This window comes from Cyrtonyx montezumae, unplaced genomic scaffold (assembly GCF_038088225.1).
Source record: "Cyrtonyx montezumae isolate F1298 unplaced genomic scaffold, pur_monq_1.0 scaffold_10, whole genome shotgun sequence".
Taxonomy (NCBI): Eukaryota; Metazoa; Chordata; class Aves; order Galliformes; family Odontophoridae; genus Cyrtonyx; species Cyrtonyx montezumae.
The window spans coordinates 15,584,780-15,601,006 of record NW_027071826.1 but is presented as its reverse complement, the minus strand read 5'-3'; the positions used below and the strand labels follow the sequence as shown (position 1 = coordinate 15,601,006).

Here is a 16,227-nt window from a genome sequence, read left to right as displayed (position 1 = left end):
AGATTTTATGTTTTATTTGGTCAATGTCAAGTTCTAATTCACAGACCTGTAAAAATCTTAACACATTTGTGTATTGGTATATTTTGAACATACTGCTTGCCATGAGGAGACTTATCTCTACAAAAGACTGTAGACTGGTTTTAAAGAAGTTTATCAATATTCCACTGATTTGAAAGGTACAAGAAATGGAAGTTTAAAAGAGATCTTGATTCACATGGTTGTAGCTTAAAAACGGTGGCTTTCAATCTAGTCCCTCAAGTAGTATGCAGTATTTCTTTAACTAGTATTTTCCTGTTACTTTGGGTCACGAAGTAAAATAAGCTTCTATACTCTGTGCATTTCCTTCATAGGGATTGGACAAAGGTTACTTCCATGTGAAAGGGAAAATGCTTTCAGAAGGTAAAGATTCAGCAACAACTTTTCCTGTACCTTTTGACCTACCTCCAGAACAGTATGGAAGCAAAGGTATGGTGTGACTTCAGAAGACAAGTAGGTCTATTATATAAGGAGTGAGCTAATCTAAGTAACTCTAAGTTGTTTTAATGGAGTTATGTTCCAAAGCTTTATTTTAACATTATAGTGGCCTGACTTTGTATTTGAGATAGTACGTTCATACGTTCTTCTTTAATAAATAAGTAAATAAGTGTTCTTATTTTCTGTATTCTTATATATGTGCTATGAATTGATCTTGTCTTTTCTCACGGTGGCAGTTGTACCTGCATTAACTTGGGAGGTCTTGCATCTTTTCACCTACATTCAGTAGAACTTCAGCCTATCATTGTTAAGGCTTGCAGGAATATGATGCGCGTTACTTTTGTAATTTGTAAAGATGGTGCATCTGTTTCAGGAACTTCCTGCGTTCTTTTACACTTGAAGGTATTTTTAAATGTTACTGTCTTTCACAGTGGAGAAACTACTGGCTTAATGAAATCATAATACGATCTATTTATTATTGTTTTGTCTAGTATAGAACACATTTAAATATCAGTGGTTTTACAGGGAGGGTGATGAACTGTGCCTGAGTTATTTGCTAACTAAAGGGAAAGAATATTTTACGTATTGTAACTATTACTGACCTTACTTTCAACTCTTCCTAGTGAAGTGAGTAGTTGGATATCAGTTGATGTTCTATTAAGTGCAGTGAACATCTTGTGGATGAATTTTTAGGTAGTTCCTGTTGCAATTTGTTGTGCTTGGGATACGTATGCAGCAGAACCTAATTGACAACTAGTGCCATACTTAAACTTCTGGGAATTTTAAGATTGAAAAGCTTGAGTCCATGTGCATATTCTCAAATGTGTGTAATGTGCGATCTCCCTTTGGAAAAACAACAAAAACAACAACAAAAGTACTCGTGTATTTTTTTTTAATTCCCTGCATTTAATCTGCTGGGTTAGTGATCTTCATGTGTATTTCATATGAACTTTGTATTCCATATGAAGTACTTGTGTATTTCATATGGACTCTTTTTCTGAAGGATTTTTCAGTTCTTGCATGAATAATTCCTATAGTGAATTTGCTTGTCTGTAATCCAGCTTCTGAGTTTCAGCTTTCTCCTGTGAAAAACAGATAGAATGCTTTGACAGTAGAAGCAAAGTCAGCAGCCTATAGCTTCCCACATTTTTCCTGACTATTCTGAATAGCCTCTTGGTAGAAAAAATGCTTCAAGAAATTCCATATTAGGAATGGACTCATAATCTGTTCATAACAATGCAGTTATCAACTCCCTAAGTCTCTAGAGAGTTGTGTAGATTTATTTTAATGAAGTCTTGAGAAGCAGAAATGCAAGTAATTATCCTTTCCCTAAAGAAGCCATATTGACTGATCCCTATAATTGAAAGAGAAAAGGCTCCAGGGGTTTTTCCATGAACTCAGATTGTCTAAGCATGGGAAAGCAAATTATACGTAGCTTTCAAATAATCAGAAAACTCCTGTTAGGAAAGAAAAGAAATGGGAAGCATAGTAAACAGATGGTCAGGAGCAGGGACGTTTATTTGCCATATAAAGTCAAAGTAGAAGACAGCAGTACCAGGATGCACTTTCATCCTGTTTGTAGGAATTCTGATCTTGAATCAGACATACATAGTGATACAGAATTGCATTGCGTAATAACACAACAGTGAAAGAAAAGCAGTCCCTTAGTGTGTGGAAATAATCTTTTTGCAGTGATTCTTCTTTGTCATTCTGTCCCAGTGACTTTGTATTAGTTGGTGTCCATCAGTTAGGGCCTGGCTTCCAGTCTGAGAATTCTTACACTGCCATAAATGCATCTCAAATCTTGAAAAGCAATAAAATATTTATCAGAACATACAATGATAAACTCATCAGTAAATGATGCAAATAATCTGTGATTTCATTCATAATTTATAGGCTTGATCCACAATCTTTTAAAATCTTTTATGTTCAGTAACACAGTGATCTGCTATCTGTCCCTTTCCTCCATCTTGTGTAGCAAGGAAGAAAAAAAAAAGTAAATCTGGCTTGCCTATTTAGTCAGACACCAGACTTCATTTAGTGATTGGAACAGTGTAATTTGAGATCATTGTGAGAAAGGTCACTTCTTGGTTTTGCCTTGCCCTACTCTCCCAGAGAAATAGTTTATCCTCCACTGAAGCGTAATCATAGGTCACGGAAGTATGTGTTGATGTGGCTTAAGATGGTGCTGATGGGGTAATACATTATATTACCTCAGTGGTGCACACATAGGAAATTTTCCTGTTGCTTTCTCTTAGTTTTAGTTGTAAAATATAAATCCATGTAACGTAGTTGGTAGCAGTAGAGTTCTTTTGGATTGAAGTGAGGAGTTTGTAAGACAACTTCTCTGGGAGAAATCATATCAGAATCATATTTTCATGTCACATAGCAACTTGATTTAACCACATAGAGTGGTGTTTGGGGGAGGCTTGTGGATAGTGCTTGGAAAAGCAATTTTCTGATATAAAAAGTAACAAAATAATAATTGTACAGTCAACTAACCCAAAGAACCAGGAAATCTGGTTTACTTCATATTAAAGCAAGCCGCTGTGTATTTTTGCTACCTTATCTGCTGTGCCTAGTCTGACTTTTTCCCCTTCCTGGGACCTTTTAGGTATGTTTTTCTTCATTGAGAGGTTCTGAAAGGACAGGATAAATTGTTTTTAAATATCATGCCCTGCTCCCCTCAAAATAAAATAAAATAGAAAAGAACAGAAAAGAGAAGCTGAAGCAAATCATCATTTTCTGCAAGAGAGATTGTTTGCTGTTAATGAAACGTGTATGTAGATGTCAGAGTTCGAAGAGTTTGAAAACCATGACAGTAGAATAACCTTTCTCTATGTGTAGTTTCTTCAAAACTACATTTTTTTCCAACTGGAGGGCTCATGAAGTGTTGTAGAAGAGGTTGTAAGTATCCATTCTGTAGTGAGAAATCAACAAGGAAGAACTTATCCAGAACCTTATCCATTTGCAGTGCAAATGACACTTGTATTTTAAACTCTCAGAAGAGAATAGCAAGGATGCTTTAATAGTATTTTATGCTTTATTATTCTATAGTATGATCCTTTAATTCACAGACTTTCTGGGTTTGGCTGTACATACTGCACTGCCATCTGTCATACGCCTGAGAACATGAAGTTTGAAGATGGCTTGCGTGCATGCTACTGACCTACACTGTATATACTGTATTTGTAAAATCTTATATGCTAGAACTTGCAAAAGCAAATGGTCTTGTATCACTGCCAGCTCATGACTTCATTTTCTATAGCATTGACTCAAAAAGTGGGGGAAGGGGTCAAGAGATGTACTTGGAAAAAATTATTTTTCTCCAGGGCCTCTCTATCTTTGAAGTAGTCTATTCAGTGTGAGAGAATCTTCAGCAGTCTGCCCAGATAGGACTGAAGCAGTGCTTTGTCAGAGATTTCAGGTGATCTTGGAGTAATGGTGGGTTAGAAATGCCACCGTTTGTTTTATTGTGAATTAGCTGTAGTGTCAGAGTTCTGCTGCTCTATAAAGGATCCAAGGAAAAGTTACACTGGGTTAGACAACAATTCCCAGAAGGTGTAGCTGAGGCAATTAAGGTATCAGAAATAAAAGACTAGATTTCGAAGGTATGAAAAGAAAAATACATAGTGAGGCTATAAATAGGAATTAGTTCATCTTTTTTGTTTTCTTCCAGAAAATCAGCAGATCTAACTTTCAAAAGCTTGGAATCAAAAACTGAAAAGCTTGTGGTACATATACATCAGTAAGGAAGCAGGGTCATACAGCATTTGTACATGGTCATTGTCTTTCACTTGCTGCTATTGCTCCCGTTAAGTGAAAAAATGTTAAATCTTACCTGATGTTAAAAGCAACTATATAGTAGCTTGTTTCACCAATAGTTTTGCACAGAAAATATCTGACTTCTAAGAAAAAGTAGGGTAGGGTTATGTAATATTATTTGAGGGGAAGAATCATTCTGAAAAGAAAGAGGAAGATTTCTCTATTAGTAGTGATTACTCTATTAATAGTGGTATTAGTGGGAGAGAAGTAGAATAATAGTTTGAACTCAGAGTTCAGCAGCTTTTCTGCAATGTGTAGCTAGGAGGAAGAAGAGCCTGGAGCAGGCTACAGAACTAGTGATCGGCTCCTGCTGCTTTGCCTCTTCTTCCTGAATTTCTCCTTCCCAAGATTTGGAATAGCTTGTGTATTTTGAGAAGTAGAGTGGGAACAGGCTGCTGCTCATCTGTAGATGTAATGCTCAAAAAAAGCGAGGTGTACACTTGAGCATTTTAGAGTTCATGCAGGTTTATTCTTAGGTATTGAAAATTAAATCTTACCTCCTTTAAAAAAAATAAGATGAAATGCACTTGTTAAGTTGAAAATTTGCATGGGAACCTTTACCTTTCCTATCTGCCAAAGGGAAGGGAGGAAGAGAGGCAGGTCAAAATTGTACATTTGATAAGCGAATTTGTCACTAAGCGTGTTTCTTGGTTTGGTTTACAGATCAGCCGTGGATTTGGAATATTCCTTACACGAGTGCCCCTGATACACATGGAAATATGTGGGTTCCATCATGAATATTTCCAACATTTCTGTGATGCTTCACTTACTGACACTGAGCCTGCAAAACTGATGCAAGACTGCTTATTTCTTCTTAAAGCTGTAATATCTGCTACAAAGGCTAAGTTCTAGTTGGAAGCTAATTGTTGCTAATGGAGAAATTCTTAGGGAATCTGGAACAATTAATGAACTTGTAACTGCATTTTTTAAGTAACTTTTTGTATGTTCTCTTGTTACTTCTGTTTTCAGTATACTTTTTTAAGACTAAAAAAGTATAGAATGTTCTCAAAGATTCTTTCTGTATTTTTGGCAGTAATGGATTTAAATTTTATTGTTTTGTAAGTGTTACCAGTTGGCCTCATCACCTCTAAAAAAAGTTGTGTTAAATTTAAATAAAGTCAACCTTGTTTCTTTATCCTTTGTTCTGTCTTTTGTTCCATCTTCCAGGAGTGTACGCTTGCTTTGGTACTTGTCACTTCCAGTGCAAGCTCTATTTGCTGGTTTGGCTTTTTGCAGCATGTCACATCAGTTATTTCCTAATCTCAATTTTTTTGCTTTTCTCCACTTGCAGACCCAAGTACAGTCAAAAACGCTAATCTGAATGATCTTAGGTGCTCAAAAGTAGTCTTAAATATGTTATGGGACATACATATTTAAAATAAAATCTTACTTCATTTAGCAGTATTTCATTCATTGTTCCCTCTTGATTTTAAAGGATCTGACTAGGTAGTAGTTGCAGTGTTGTCTCCTTCATTTTGTAGTATCATTCTCCAGGGTGGTGTGGGCTACACTGGGAGTGTGCTACTCCCCAGTGTTTGCCTAATGTCTGTCTTTGTTTCATTCAAGACTCATCATAAAGTAAGGTGTGTTTTTACAAAGGCATATGGCTAACAAGAAGTTCTTTCTGTTTTTCAGTGTGGTCACCCATCAGTAAGGAAATGCTATGAAGTGCTGATTCTTCACTATTGCTGTTAATTCCGTGAGAATGAGAGATCTGAGTAGAAAAAAAAGCCTTAAAGTTTTCTTCATATGACTCTTAGAAGGTAGCCTGACAATTAGTAGACTTTTATTCATCATGAAGAATGTAGCAATTTACTAATTTGTTGGACAGGCTCTGAAGCATTCCTGGTTAAATTCCAGATGGAAATTTTGGCCTCTAGGAACTTGGCATGATTTAACTTCAGCTTTCCAGGGCTCACATGAATCTAATCCACTGCAGAAGATCATTCTGAAGTCCTTCAGTGGGAATGAAGTGATCAGTTCTGTTAGAAAACTCACAGAATCTTTTTATCACAAAGCAACCGGAGGCAGGTTGTTGTTACCTGTCTCTTGTGATACCTTAATTGTTAGCAGCCAAGGTCTGTTGCACCTCATTGTATGAGCAAGGCCTTGGGTGTAGCAAGCAAGGGGGCAGGAGAGGGAGGACGCAGTATGCTATCTGACTATCTGAGGCACTGCTGGGTGGCAGGCTTGTAGGAAAGAGTAAAACCTGTTGGTTTGCTTAACAGTATGTGGCTTAATGTTAATTGATGTTCCAGTGTTGGTGCTCGGTTGACACAGAAATGCATGTAGGATGATTTTAACTTTCACCCTCCCAGGCCAATAGGTTAAACTTCTTTTGAAGAAAGTGCCAAGGTGGTCATACACATCTGGGCTTGATGACATGTTAGAAGTGGTCCGAAAACTTTTGAGAACACCTTTAGACAGAAAATGCTGATCAATCAGAACAGGCTTGAGAACACATCTTAAGTTCTCCTAAAATTCCTCTTTGGTATAGTGCTTTAAGGTTCCACTTTTCCTATCACCCTAATTGTTTGTTTTGTATTTTTTTTCCCCACAACTTTGCTGTTTTCACTGCAGTTTTGCTTGAATCTGGTAAGTAGCTGAACTGCAAATAATCATTTTTAACTGGAAGATTGGATTTCAGAGTTGTCTGAAGAAAAGTGGGGCTCTAATATTTAGGAGGTGATGCTATGAATGAGCCAAAGGAGAAAACAAACTAGCCCAAACCAAAACCATGTCTGATGTATGTAACTAAATTGGACTGGGTACTTCCAGACTGTAGTCTTCTGTTCTGGAAACTTCCATTAAAGTGATATTTATAGGTGAAATCCATGCATTTCTCCTTCATTGTTCAAAGAGAGCTTCTATTTAAAAATAATAAAAAATAAAAAGCACTTGACTTCGTAGAAGTAAGGATTATTCAACGTAGTGTCTTTGTTACTTAGAAAAATTCATCAGCAATTCATTATCTGTGCATACATCTGTTCTGGTATCCATTCAAAATTAAGTGCTTTCCTTTACAGCAGTGTAGGAATTCACTGTTAATGCTTATCAGTGCATGCTGGTGTGAGCAACATGCTCGCATTTCTGCAGTGCTGATTATTAGCTTGTGAGGAAGAAAGAAATGCATTTTTCTGCAGCTGAATGCATGACTTTGTTTAGTGTTTGACCAAACTGTTTTAATGGCTGATACAACTTGTTGCTTTCTAAAATCTTAACTAACTCTTAACCCCTCAAGAGGTCCCATACTGATTTTATAAACTATCCACCATAGAGATCATTGCATAGTAAGGAATCAAACTGCAGAGCAGCCATGTGTCCTGCAGAGGGAGAGATTGAGGAGGAGGAGGACTGGAAATTTGGCTTCATAATTGTACTTCAGTGTGGGACTGTTGCTGTGTTTCCTAACATAATGTGGTAGCACCAGTTTACTCCCTCCTGAGACAAGACAGAAAACATCCTTGCTTGTGATTTTGAGAAGATGAAATCTGGGCAGAGCAACGCTGCAGTCTCTAACTGAAGTTGCACAGTAAAACAGTGACCTAGTTTTGGCTTAAGACCATGATCCAGTGATCTGGCTCGAGTCTTTCACTGCTCTCGAGATCAATTCCAGTACTATAACAAGTAGAAAACACAAAAGGTTTCAGTTGTTTAGTTTCCTGTTAGGAAACATCCCAGCTGTGCGATGATGTAGATGTGTCGTTTGGTAGATTTTTCTAAACATGCCAATGTGTGTTTTGGGCATTTGAAGATATGTGAATCCCTTGGGCTTTCCCTTGTTGAGTTTGTGTGGTTTTGATGTTCCAGCCTATCTTCCATTGATGTGAATACAAACAAATACAAGCAATGTAATAAAATACAGATAGCTGCATGTAAAATCCCAAGTAAATGAAAAGGAGCGAATACTGAAGTCACTAATGCAGTGTACAGTTATTCACATTAAACACATTTGAAAATCTCAAATGGATTTTCATGTTCTTTATAACACTAGATACTTCCTAATCCCACGGATATTTCCATTTGCATCAAAGAAACCATTGAGATTTTACAGTTGTAGAATTAATCACCATGACCCAAACTGTCGGAATTTCAGCCAGAAGTTGTCATTAATCACATCATTACTTCTCTTACATTAGGATTTCTTCTACTCTGACCAATTGTGACCGAAGGGCAAAAGTGGAAAACGTAGTGAAAGTACTGAAGGTGTTGAAGGGGGATGAGTATGATCAGATAAATAATTTCCCATTTTAATTTACAGATTTTATCCCCTTGGGCTTTTGTTTTGTTTTTCCTACCTTAAAACAGCGTCCTGCTCTGTGAGTTTCTGACTGTACTGAAATGCACAAAGTTTTGGCACTTAACTTTGTGCATCGTGCTCTCTCCTTGTGACTTTCCTTCTGTTCTTTTGGAGTTGGAAAGAGTAAAGTTGAGGTGATTTGTTCAATGCTTTCTTTTATAAGCTATATAGCACATGTATGCAAGCTACTACAATGCTACAGTATTCCACAGAATAACACAAGAGTGTACCTTCTGAGAGATCCTCTATGGAAGCACGCATCCTTCTCGTGACAACTTGTGGGGCTGTATGTTGCTCTTTTTGCAGAATTACATTTTTATATAGTGTCCTTATTATGTGTACTGAGTTCTGCCTTCTCCCGTCTACTAAGGCCATTAGTAGGAAGTGGGTAAGTAAGCAGCTGTGGCTTGCAAAAGAGGGCTAGTTGTTCTTGAGAAGGGCTCTTGAGGAATCTATTGTAAGGACTGCTAAGTGCTGACTGTCTCACATCCTCTATAGTAAGATGTAACGCTCAACTGAATATACCTCCTGTAGCTCTAAGAACAACTGAAAGATTGTCTTCCCTAGAATATAATTATCCTCCCATTTTAGTAACTGATTTCACAAAGATGGATGATGTGGTCACATTTCTCATTTCTGACAATCTTTGCGTGCAAGCAGGTTGTCCTATTTACTGCTAAGCATCTGCTTCGTCAGAGATACAAATGGATAGGTGAAGGCAGGAAGTGGTGTTACATTCAGTAGGTACATCCCCCTGAGATGCCATCTCTGCATCTCTTTCAAACTCTTACGCACACAACAGGCACACTGAAGTGTTTAGCCTACTCAATATGCCAGTGTCACATGAAGGCCCTTTTAATTTCAGATTTTTTTGTTGCTCTTATTAATGTCAAGGTTACGAAGTTTCAAAACAAGCTTTGCTCAGCCTCAGGAGAAACAGAGGGAGCACTGGTTGCTTTGCTTCCCTAGCAAGATGCTTCACTGTGTATAAAAATTGCATGGGAGTAAATTGCTTCTCTTGCACAGCTTTTCCAAAGATAAGCAGTGCGGTTTAGTTTAGCTTATAACTTCCAGATGTGATGCTTAATTAAAAAATACTGACACAGTCAGTGAGATGCAGAAACCAAATCTCTTTCAGAGTCTTATAATTTCACATATCAACAGAACAAGTAAATGCATTGGGGTTGTTTGTTTGTTTTCCTACTATTTACAATTGTACTAAACCTCATTACCACCAACTGCTTTTATCTCTAAAATCCTGCACAGGTAAACACAGTGCAACTGTGCTGGTGGTGCTGAGGCATAAGGCAAATGTGGCACCTCTCCTGACAGCAATACCACAGATGGGTGCGCTTAAGTTAATGACTTCAGTCTCTCATGTTAATTTGGGTTTGGGGTTACTCTGAATATCATCAAGATGTGAGTTGGGTTTTTTTTTGTTTGTTTGTTTTTTTGTTTGTTTTTTTAATAATTATTTTTATCTGAAGCTAAAAGATACCTCATGCTAGTGAACACATTGCATTTTTTTATTATTCAACTGTACTTGAATGCTTGAGGTGAGCAACTGCATGACCAACTGCTGCTGCTAAGGGAGTCTAACATCCGAGTTCCTACTGTACTTGTGTTGCAATGTAGTTAGTGGGAAAAGGGGGGCAAAAAATTACATGCGGTAGTAATGTCTCGCTAACCTACTTTCTAAAATAAAATACATGTGTTTGTCCTTCACGGGAGGGAAAACGTGCTTCTGTACAAATACGTTCTGCAGAGCTGGATCGTTTTGAGCTGTCTTTCCTGTACAAGGCCCTTGGGACAGTGCTGGGAGCTTGAAAGGATGTCCTCCACATACAAGAAAAGCTGCTGCAACACCTGGAGAAAGCAAATGCAGAGGGGCCATCTGAGGTCCAGGTGAGGTCTCCTCTCATCCTGCTTCTGCAGGCATCCCCGCTCTGTCCCTGGGGCAGAGGGCTTCTCCTGGCCCCACTCCTGGCCTTTTGATCTCATCGCTGCTGCCGTTTCCCTCAGGTGGGGCCCAGCCCAGCCACTGTGGCTGGTGGTGCCAGAAGGTTCAGGCCTGCACCAACTGCCCCTTGTTCTTTTATGCAGGAAACGATTTCTCAGCCGCGCTGCTGAGAGCAACTTCAACCTTGTCTTGAACTCACTGTGTTTGCGTCCAGGCTGTGCAAAGGCCGGAATGCCAGGACATCCAGACAAAAGAAGGTGAAGCGTTATGGCTTTTCACCTTGGCTTTCTTTCATTTTGTTTTCATGGCAGCTCCTGCCTTGGGAGCCCAGGTGTATCACGAGGCGCTGGCAGCCATTGAGCCAATGTCTCAAGGCGTTTCTCTCCCCACAGATGGAGCTGGACAGCACGAGGGCTCATGCCACATGCAGCGCTCTCATACTCGCCCATGGCAGCCTGGCACTGCATGCCTCCAAGGAACATCTCCTCGCCCGCCTGGACATTGTGGGCAACATCCTGCTGCTCTACAGCTGCAGCTGCCAGGTGAGAGCTTGGGCTGTGCCAGCGTGTCGCAGTGTCCAGCTGCAGCCCCTTCACATGGAGGGTTGATGAGATGGGCCCTGTCTTTCCAAAGGTCCCTCAGGGAACGGTCTGTGCCCAGATGAAGATCCAAGCCCTTCCCTTAGGGTTGTCCCCACACGTTCCCCTTGCAACCCTTGGCCCTTCCCACAGTTCAAAGAATGTTCTTTCTTGGGCCTCAGGACTTGCAGAACAAGCTTGCGCTGGTGCAGAGCATCACCAACTTCAGCTCTGCCTTCCAAGCTGTGGGTGACTCCAGCTGCTTTAACAGCTTCTTGAAGCACACACTGCTGGAGATCTTGACAGTGAGTGCCTAGAGCCAGGGCTGCCTGCAGGGGAGTTTTGGGCTGTGCTGTGAGGCTCGCTTCCCTGGAGGCTTACAGGTCTCCCTCAGTCCCACGCCTCCAGCTGGTGGGGACCGTGGGTGCTGGCAGGCAGTGGCTGGGCAGCAGGCAAGGTCCACCGGCTGTGGAGCTGCCGCATCCTACAGTGCCTCTGGGAAATGTGGGAGTGACGGGGCCAGAATCTGGCAGCTGTGTCTGTCTTTGGGCTGAGCGGAAAAGTTCTCACATGCCCCTTGCCCCCTTTGACCCTATCTCTCTGAGACTTGCAGGGCTTGCTGAAGGAGTATTGCTCGGGCATCCCTGTATCCCCAGTGCCCCTCAAGGTGGTTCTGGCCCTGAAGCAGTTGAGGTAAGGCTGGGGAGCCTCTGGGATGGCAAAGCAGGGTGGTTTGAGTAGCTCCCAGGCCAGGGTGTTGGCTTTGCAGCTGTCGATAAGGAAAAACACAGATGTCCTCTGAAGCAGGCTGGAGAGCACTAGTAAAGGCCTTTTCTGCTTTCTCTTCCTTTTTTCCTCCTGCTAGCCAGGTGAAGCCCTCTTTAGAAAGCAAAGACACGCTCCGCCTGCTGTGTCTTTGCTGGAAGAATATTGTGATAAGCCCTTCAGCAGAGATGATGCTGAAGATGAGGAAGTCATAGTGAGCAGCTCAGTACCTGCAGGTAACCTGCCGTAACTTTCCTGGCCACCTCTCAGTCTCAACCCTACCTCAGCACAACCTATGCCCTGAAAGCAGCTTACAGCTCCATCCCCTCTTCTGCTTCCAGTCTCTGCAAGCATCTGTGAAAGCTCTGTGCCAGTTTCTGGCAGTCCTGCTCAAGACAGAGCCCACCGGTGGCTCTTTCCAGAACATAATCTATGTGAGTACGTCCCAGAACAGGGAGAAAACATCGTTCCTGTCAATATCGAGGACAGAGATCTGGAGCCTAAGAGGACTAGCAGGGGGGAAAAGCTCCTGCTGATGTGCCAGCTCACTGTGAGCTCAGAAATGGGCTGACAAATGGGTCCTGCAGGGGAAAAGGCAGGAGCTGGCTCCTGGGTTAGGAGGCAGGCTTGTCTGCAGAGAGTGGGGGCAGCAGCGGGGCGTGGAGCTGAGGGCAAGTGTCAGGAAAGGAGGGAAAGGGAGCGGGATGGCAGGAAAGGAGGGAGAGGGATGGCAGGAAGGGAAAGAAATTATGCCTCTGGTAAGACAGATGCTCTGCCCCAGGCCCTTCAGTATTCAGCAAGTTCAGACAATGTGTGGGAGCGCAAGAGGGCCCTGCAGGTCTGCTTCCAGCTGCTGGCCATTTGTGAAGAGCATCAAGTGAGTAAAGAGCCCCATTGCATATCCCCTGCTCCCTCCCTGGTGCCCCTAAGCAGGAAGGGGAGCTCTGCCCAGCTGTGCATGAGTGGAGATGGGTGCTCTATCGCGGTGTGGGGAAGGCACAGGCAGGAGAAACAAGGGAGTGCTGGGGCCTGCCTGCAGCCTTTTTCCTGCCTCTCGCCCCTGCAGAGAAGAGATGCCTGGAAGTACTTTGGCTCCTTGGTTGGACTTGCTGGCGCCTCTGACCTGTGACCCCATGGCCACGTGCCGCCAGCTGGCTGCGTCCTGTCTGAGCTCCCTTCTCAGAACCTAGGGTGAGTAGAGCAGGTGTGCGACAGCCCTCTGCTCTCCTCCGCAGCACTACCAGGAGCCCAAGGGCTGGGCCCTGTTGACAGGAGGGAGAGTCACAGTGCACAGCTGTCTTCTTGTCCCCACCCTGTACTCTTCCCCACGGAAAGCGGTTCAGTTTCCGGAAGCATGACTTGCCTTTTCTCCCTGTGCTCTTTCCAGCCAAGGCGACCGACAGTGTCATCGAGTCGGGAGATATTGGGAGCCTGTGTGAGGGGCTGAACACCTGCAGCACTGCATCTCAGCTCCAGACCTCGTCCAAAATCACATGGGTAAGTGGACCCAAAAAGTGGTGGTGGGATCTCAGTACAAGGGCTCTGCACGTCCCTCTGCTCCCCCCAGCCTCCCACACCATTTCCAGAATGAGCTGTCACCCTGAGGCCACTTTTCTCAGCAAGTAGCGGGAGGCACTGAGCTATGGCTGTACAAGGAGCCGATGCCACGATGTGTGTGTGTGTGCGTGTGTGTGATTGCCGCTGTCGGGAGGTAGGCTTTGCATGTAAGCAAGCAGCATAGGAGGAGAAGCTGAGAGAGGGCTCAACCACCTCCTGAATAAATAGTGGGGTACGGACGGCAGGAACATCGTGACTGCTGCCTGAATGGCTGGCAAGCTGCTGAACTGAGAATGCCCTCAAGACTGATGTGTGCTTTGAGGAGCTGCCGCAGAGCAGTGATGGGATCTCCCCTGCTTCTCGTTTCTCTGCAGATCATTTGCAGAAACTTCCCCCTGGAGCATGCTGTACAATTCCTGATGGCCATCATGAAGACCTTCCAGCAAGCCACAGGAATGCATCTGCATGCTGCCGGGAAGTGGATGATCCTCTTTCTGCAGATGTATGGCAAGGACATCCATTGCGACGTAAGAGGTTTTCTTCCACATGACTTGGGCTTTTTCTGGCTCTTGCCCTGTGCCCCGTGCTGTTTGCACGGCCTGAGTGCAGAGCCAGGGCTTGGACAGGGCATTTGGTGTGAAATCTAGGTTTAGGTCTTGGAGCACGTCAAGGGAGCCGGCACTGCTCATGCGCTGAATGTCCACAGTTACGCCCTGCAGGGCCAAGAATGCGCTAAGTCACTCTTTCTCTCCAAGTGCCACAGATCCTCAACATGCTGCACAGCTGCATGCTCACCCTGCAGCAGAGCCCATTCATGGCCTTCCTGTCCCTGGCGGTGGTTATCCTCAGCCACCATCATCCAGAGGTCGTGTTGGACAGCTTTCTTCAGCAGCTTGAGCCCAGAGACAAGTATTGGCAACACTGCCTTTGCTGCTGCTACCGTCACAGCTGTAATGTGCCTCCGTCAGAGGGATCTCGGTAGAAGCAGCTTTTCTTTTTTCCTCTCAAACTGTGTTTTGAGGGGAAAACTACTCAGTCACAACTTGAGATTCTCCTTTTTCTAGTAAGATGTGGAGAAAACTGCTTAATCCTAAAACCCTGAGCCAGTAGAAGAATGCATAGAAAAGGAAGAAAGCTCAGCTACAAATACTGTATAACTTAATAAAAAATAAATAAATGCCAAAATCCTAGCTACGAGGTCTTCCTCTCCCTCTCCCTCTCTCTCCCTGTCCCTCTGTCTCTCCCTCTCCTCTTCCTTCCGCTCCCCTCCCATGTACATGTTAGTGTACATTGATGAATGTCACATGGTGGCATTTTTCCAAATGGAGGAGTTCAGTGACAAACCTCTGCTTCATCTGCACGTTCACATCAGAGCCATTGTGTCAGACTGCTCCTCCACTATCCTAGCCATAGCCATCACACATATAACATAAAACAGGATATTGGTGGGAAGGTTCAATTCATGGACAAACTAAAAGGAAATAAGAAGGTCCATGACCAGGGCAAGAAGAGCCTGCCCACCTGGGAAGAATATAGGAATAGTGTCAGTGCCTGTAGGGATGTAACAAGGATGGCTAAGGCTTTCTTGGATTTAAACCTTCCCCTTGTAGGGCCTCGCTATCCTCAGGCAGATCAATACTTCCAGGCAACTTGGTGTCATCTGCAAACTTACTGAGGGTGCACTCAATGCCCTCATCCAGGTCACCAGTAAAGATATTGAAGAGGACAGGCCCCAGTACCCGCCCCTGGGGAGCACCACTCATGACTGCTCACCAGTTGGATTTAACTCCATTCACCACCACCCTCTGGGCCCGGCCCTCCAGCCAGTTCCTTACCCAGCAATGAGTGTATGTGCCCAAGCCATGGGCTGCCAGATTCTGCAGGAGAACACTGTGGGAGACAGTGTCAAAGGCTTTGCTGAAGTCTAGGTAGACCGCATCAACAGCCTTTCCCTCATCCACCACATGGATCACTAGATTATAAAAGGAGATCAGGTTGGTAAAGCAGGACCTGCCTTTCATGAACCCATGCTGCCTAGGCCTGATCTCCCCAGTTGTCCTGCACATATGGGAAATAGAAACAGTCAAAGTCAGCGTGGGCTGCGTAGTCAGCTGTTTTTTTTTGCCTCCCCCTACAGGCGTGTTCCAGAGAGGCAGCAGGGCGTGTGGGCAGAGGCAATACCTGCAGCTACACCGTGTGCGGAGGGGGACAGATAGCAGTTTCCTCTGAGGGAAGGGCGTGCAAGTGTAAAGCTCTAAATACAGCCTAAGGATGCTGACTTCAGGTGTCTGAATGAGGACTACCCATAGGAATTTGCACCAAGAAAACCCCAGACGATAGAGGAACAGAGTCCGAGTGGCTGAGAAACTAAGCTGGCACTCGGGAGAACAATATATAACTGTGTCACAAACGTGGCAGCCCCGAGGTGCCGCAGCACCGCGCGGTGCCCTGCAGAGCCCTCGCGCCCTCAGCCAGGCGGCCTTGGGCCGGGGAGGCCGCCCCCGTGCGGGCCGGAGGCCGCGGGGCAGCGACAGGTGCCGGCCCGCCGCGGGTGGGCGTCGGCCGAAGGGAGCATCCCTCAGGGGCGCCTCGCGGAGCGCAGGGACCGAGGCGAGCGCGGTGCCGCTGCCCCTCCCGGCAGGCGGCGGCGGGCGGGCGGGCGGGCAGGAGGCGCTTGGCGGTGCCCCTGCGCCCCTCTCCGACGCGCTCGGGGCGGGGGAACGAAGGGGATATGAAACTCGCCGCGGCCCGTGCGGCGCTGAGGGGCT

The 16,227-nt window shown here is 44.0% G+C and overlaps 1 protein-coding gene and 1 pseudogene across 1 annotated transcript in view; both read left to right on the top strand.

Moving 5' to 3' along the window:
- The window catches only part of TDP1 (tyrosyl-DNA phosphodiesterase 1), a 36,299-nt gene extending 30,865 nt beyond the window's left edge, over positions 1-5,434 (top strand). The window contains exons 15-16 of the mRNA XM_065751558.1: positions 351-465; positions 4,963-5,434. Of these exons, the coding sequence (XP_065607630.1) occupies positions 351-465; positions 4,963-5,036 (189 nt within the window). The 3' untranslated portion in view covers positions 5,037-5,434. The remainder of the gene's footprint in view (positions 1-350; positions 466-4,962) is intronic.
- A 2,181-nt stretch (positions 5,435-7,615) lies between these two features.
- Positions 7,616-14,569, top strand: LOC136055626 (maestro heat-like repeat-containing protein family member 2B; annotated as a pseudogene).
- The last annotated feature ends 1,658 nt before the right edge of the window (positions 14,570-16,227 follow it).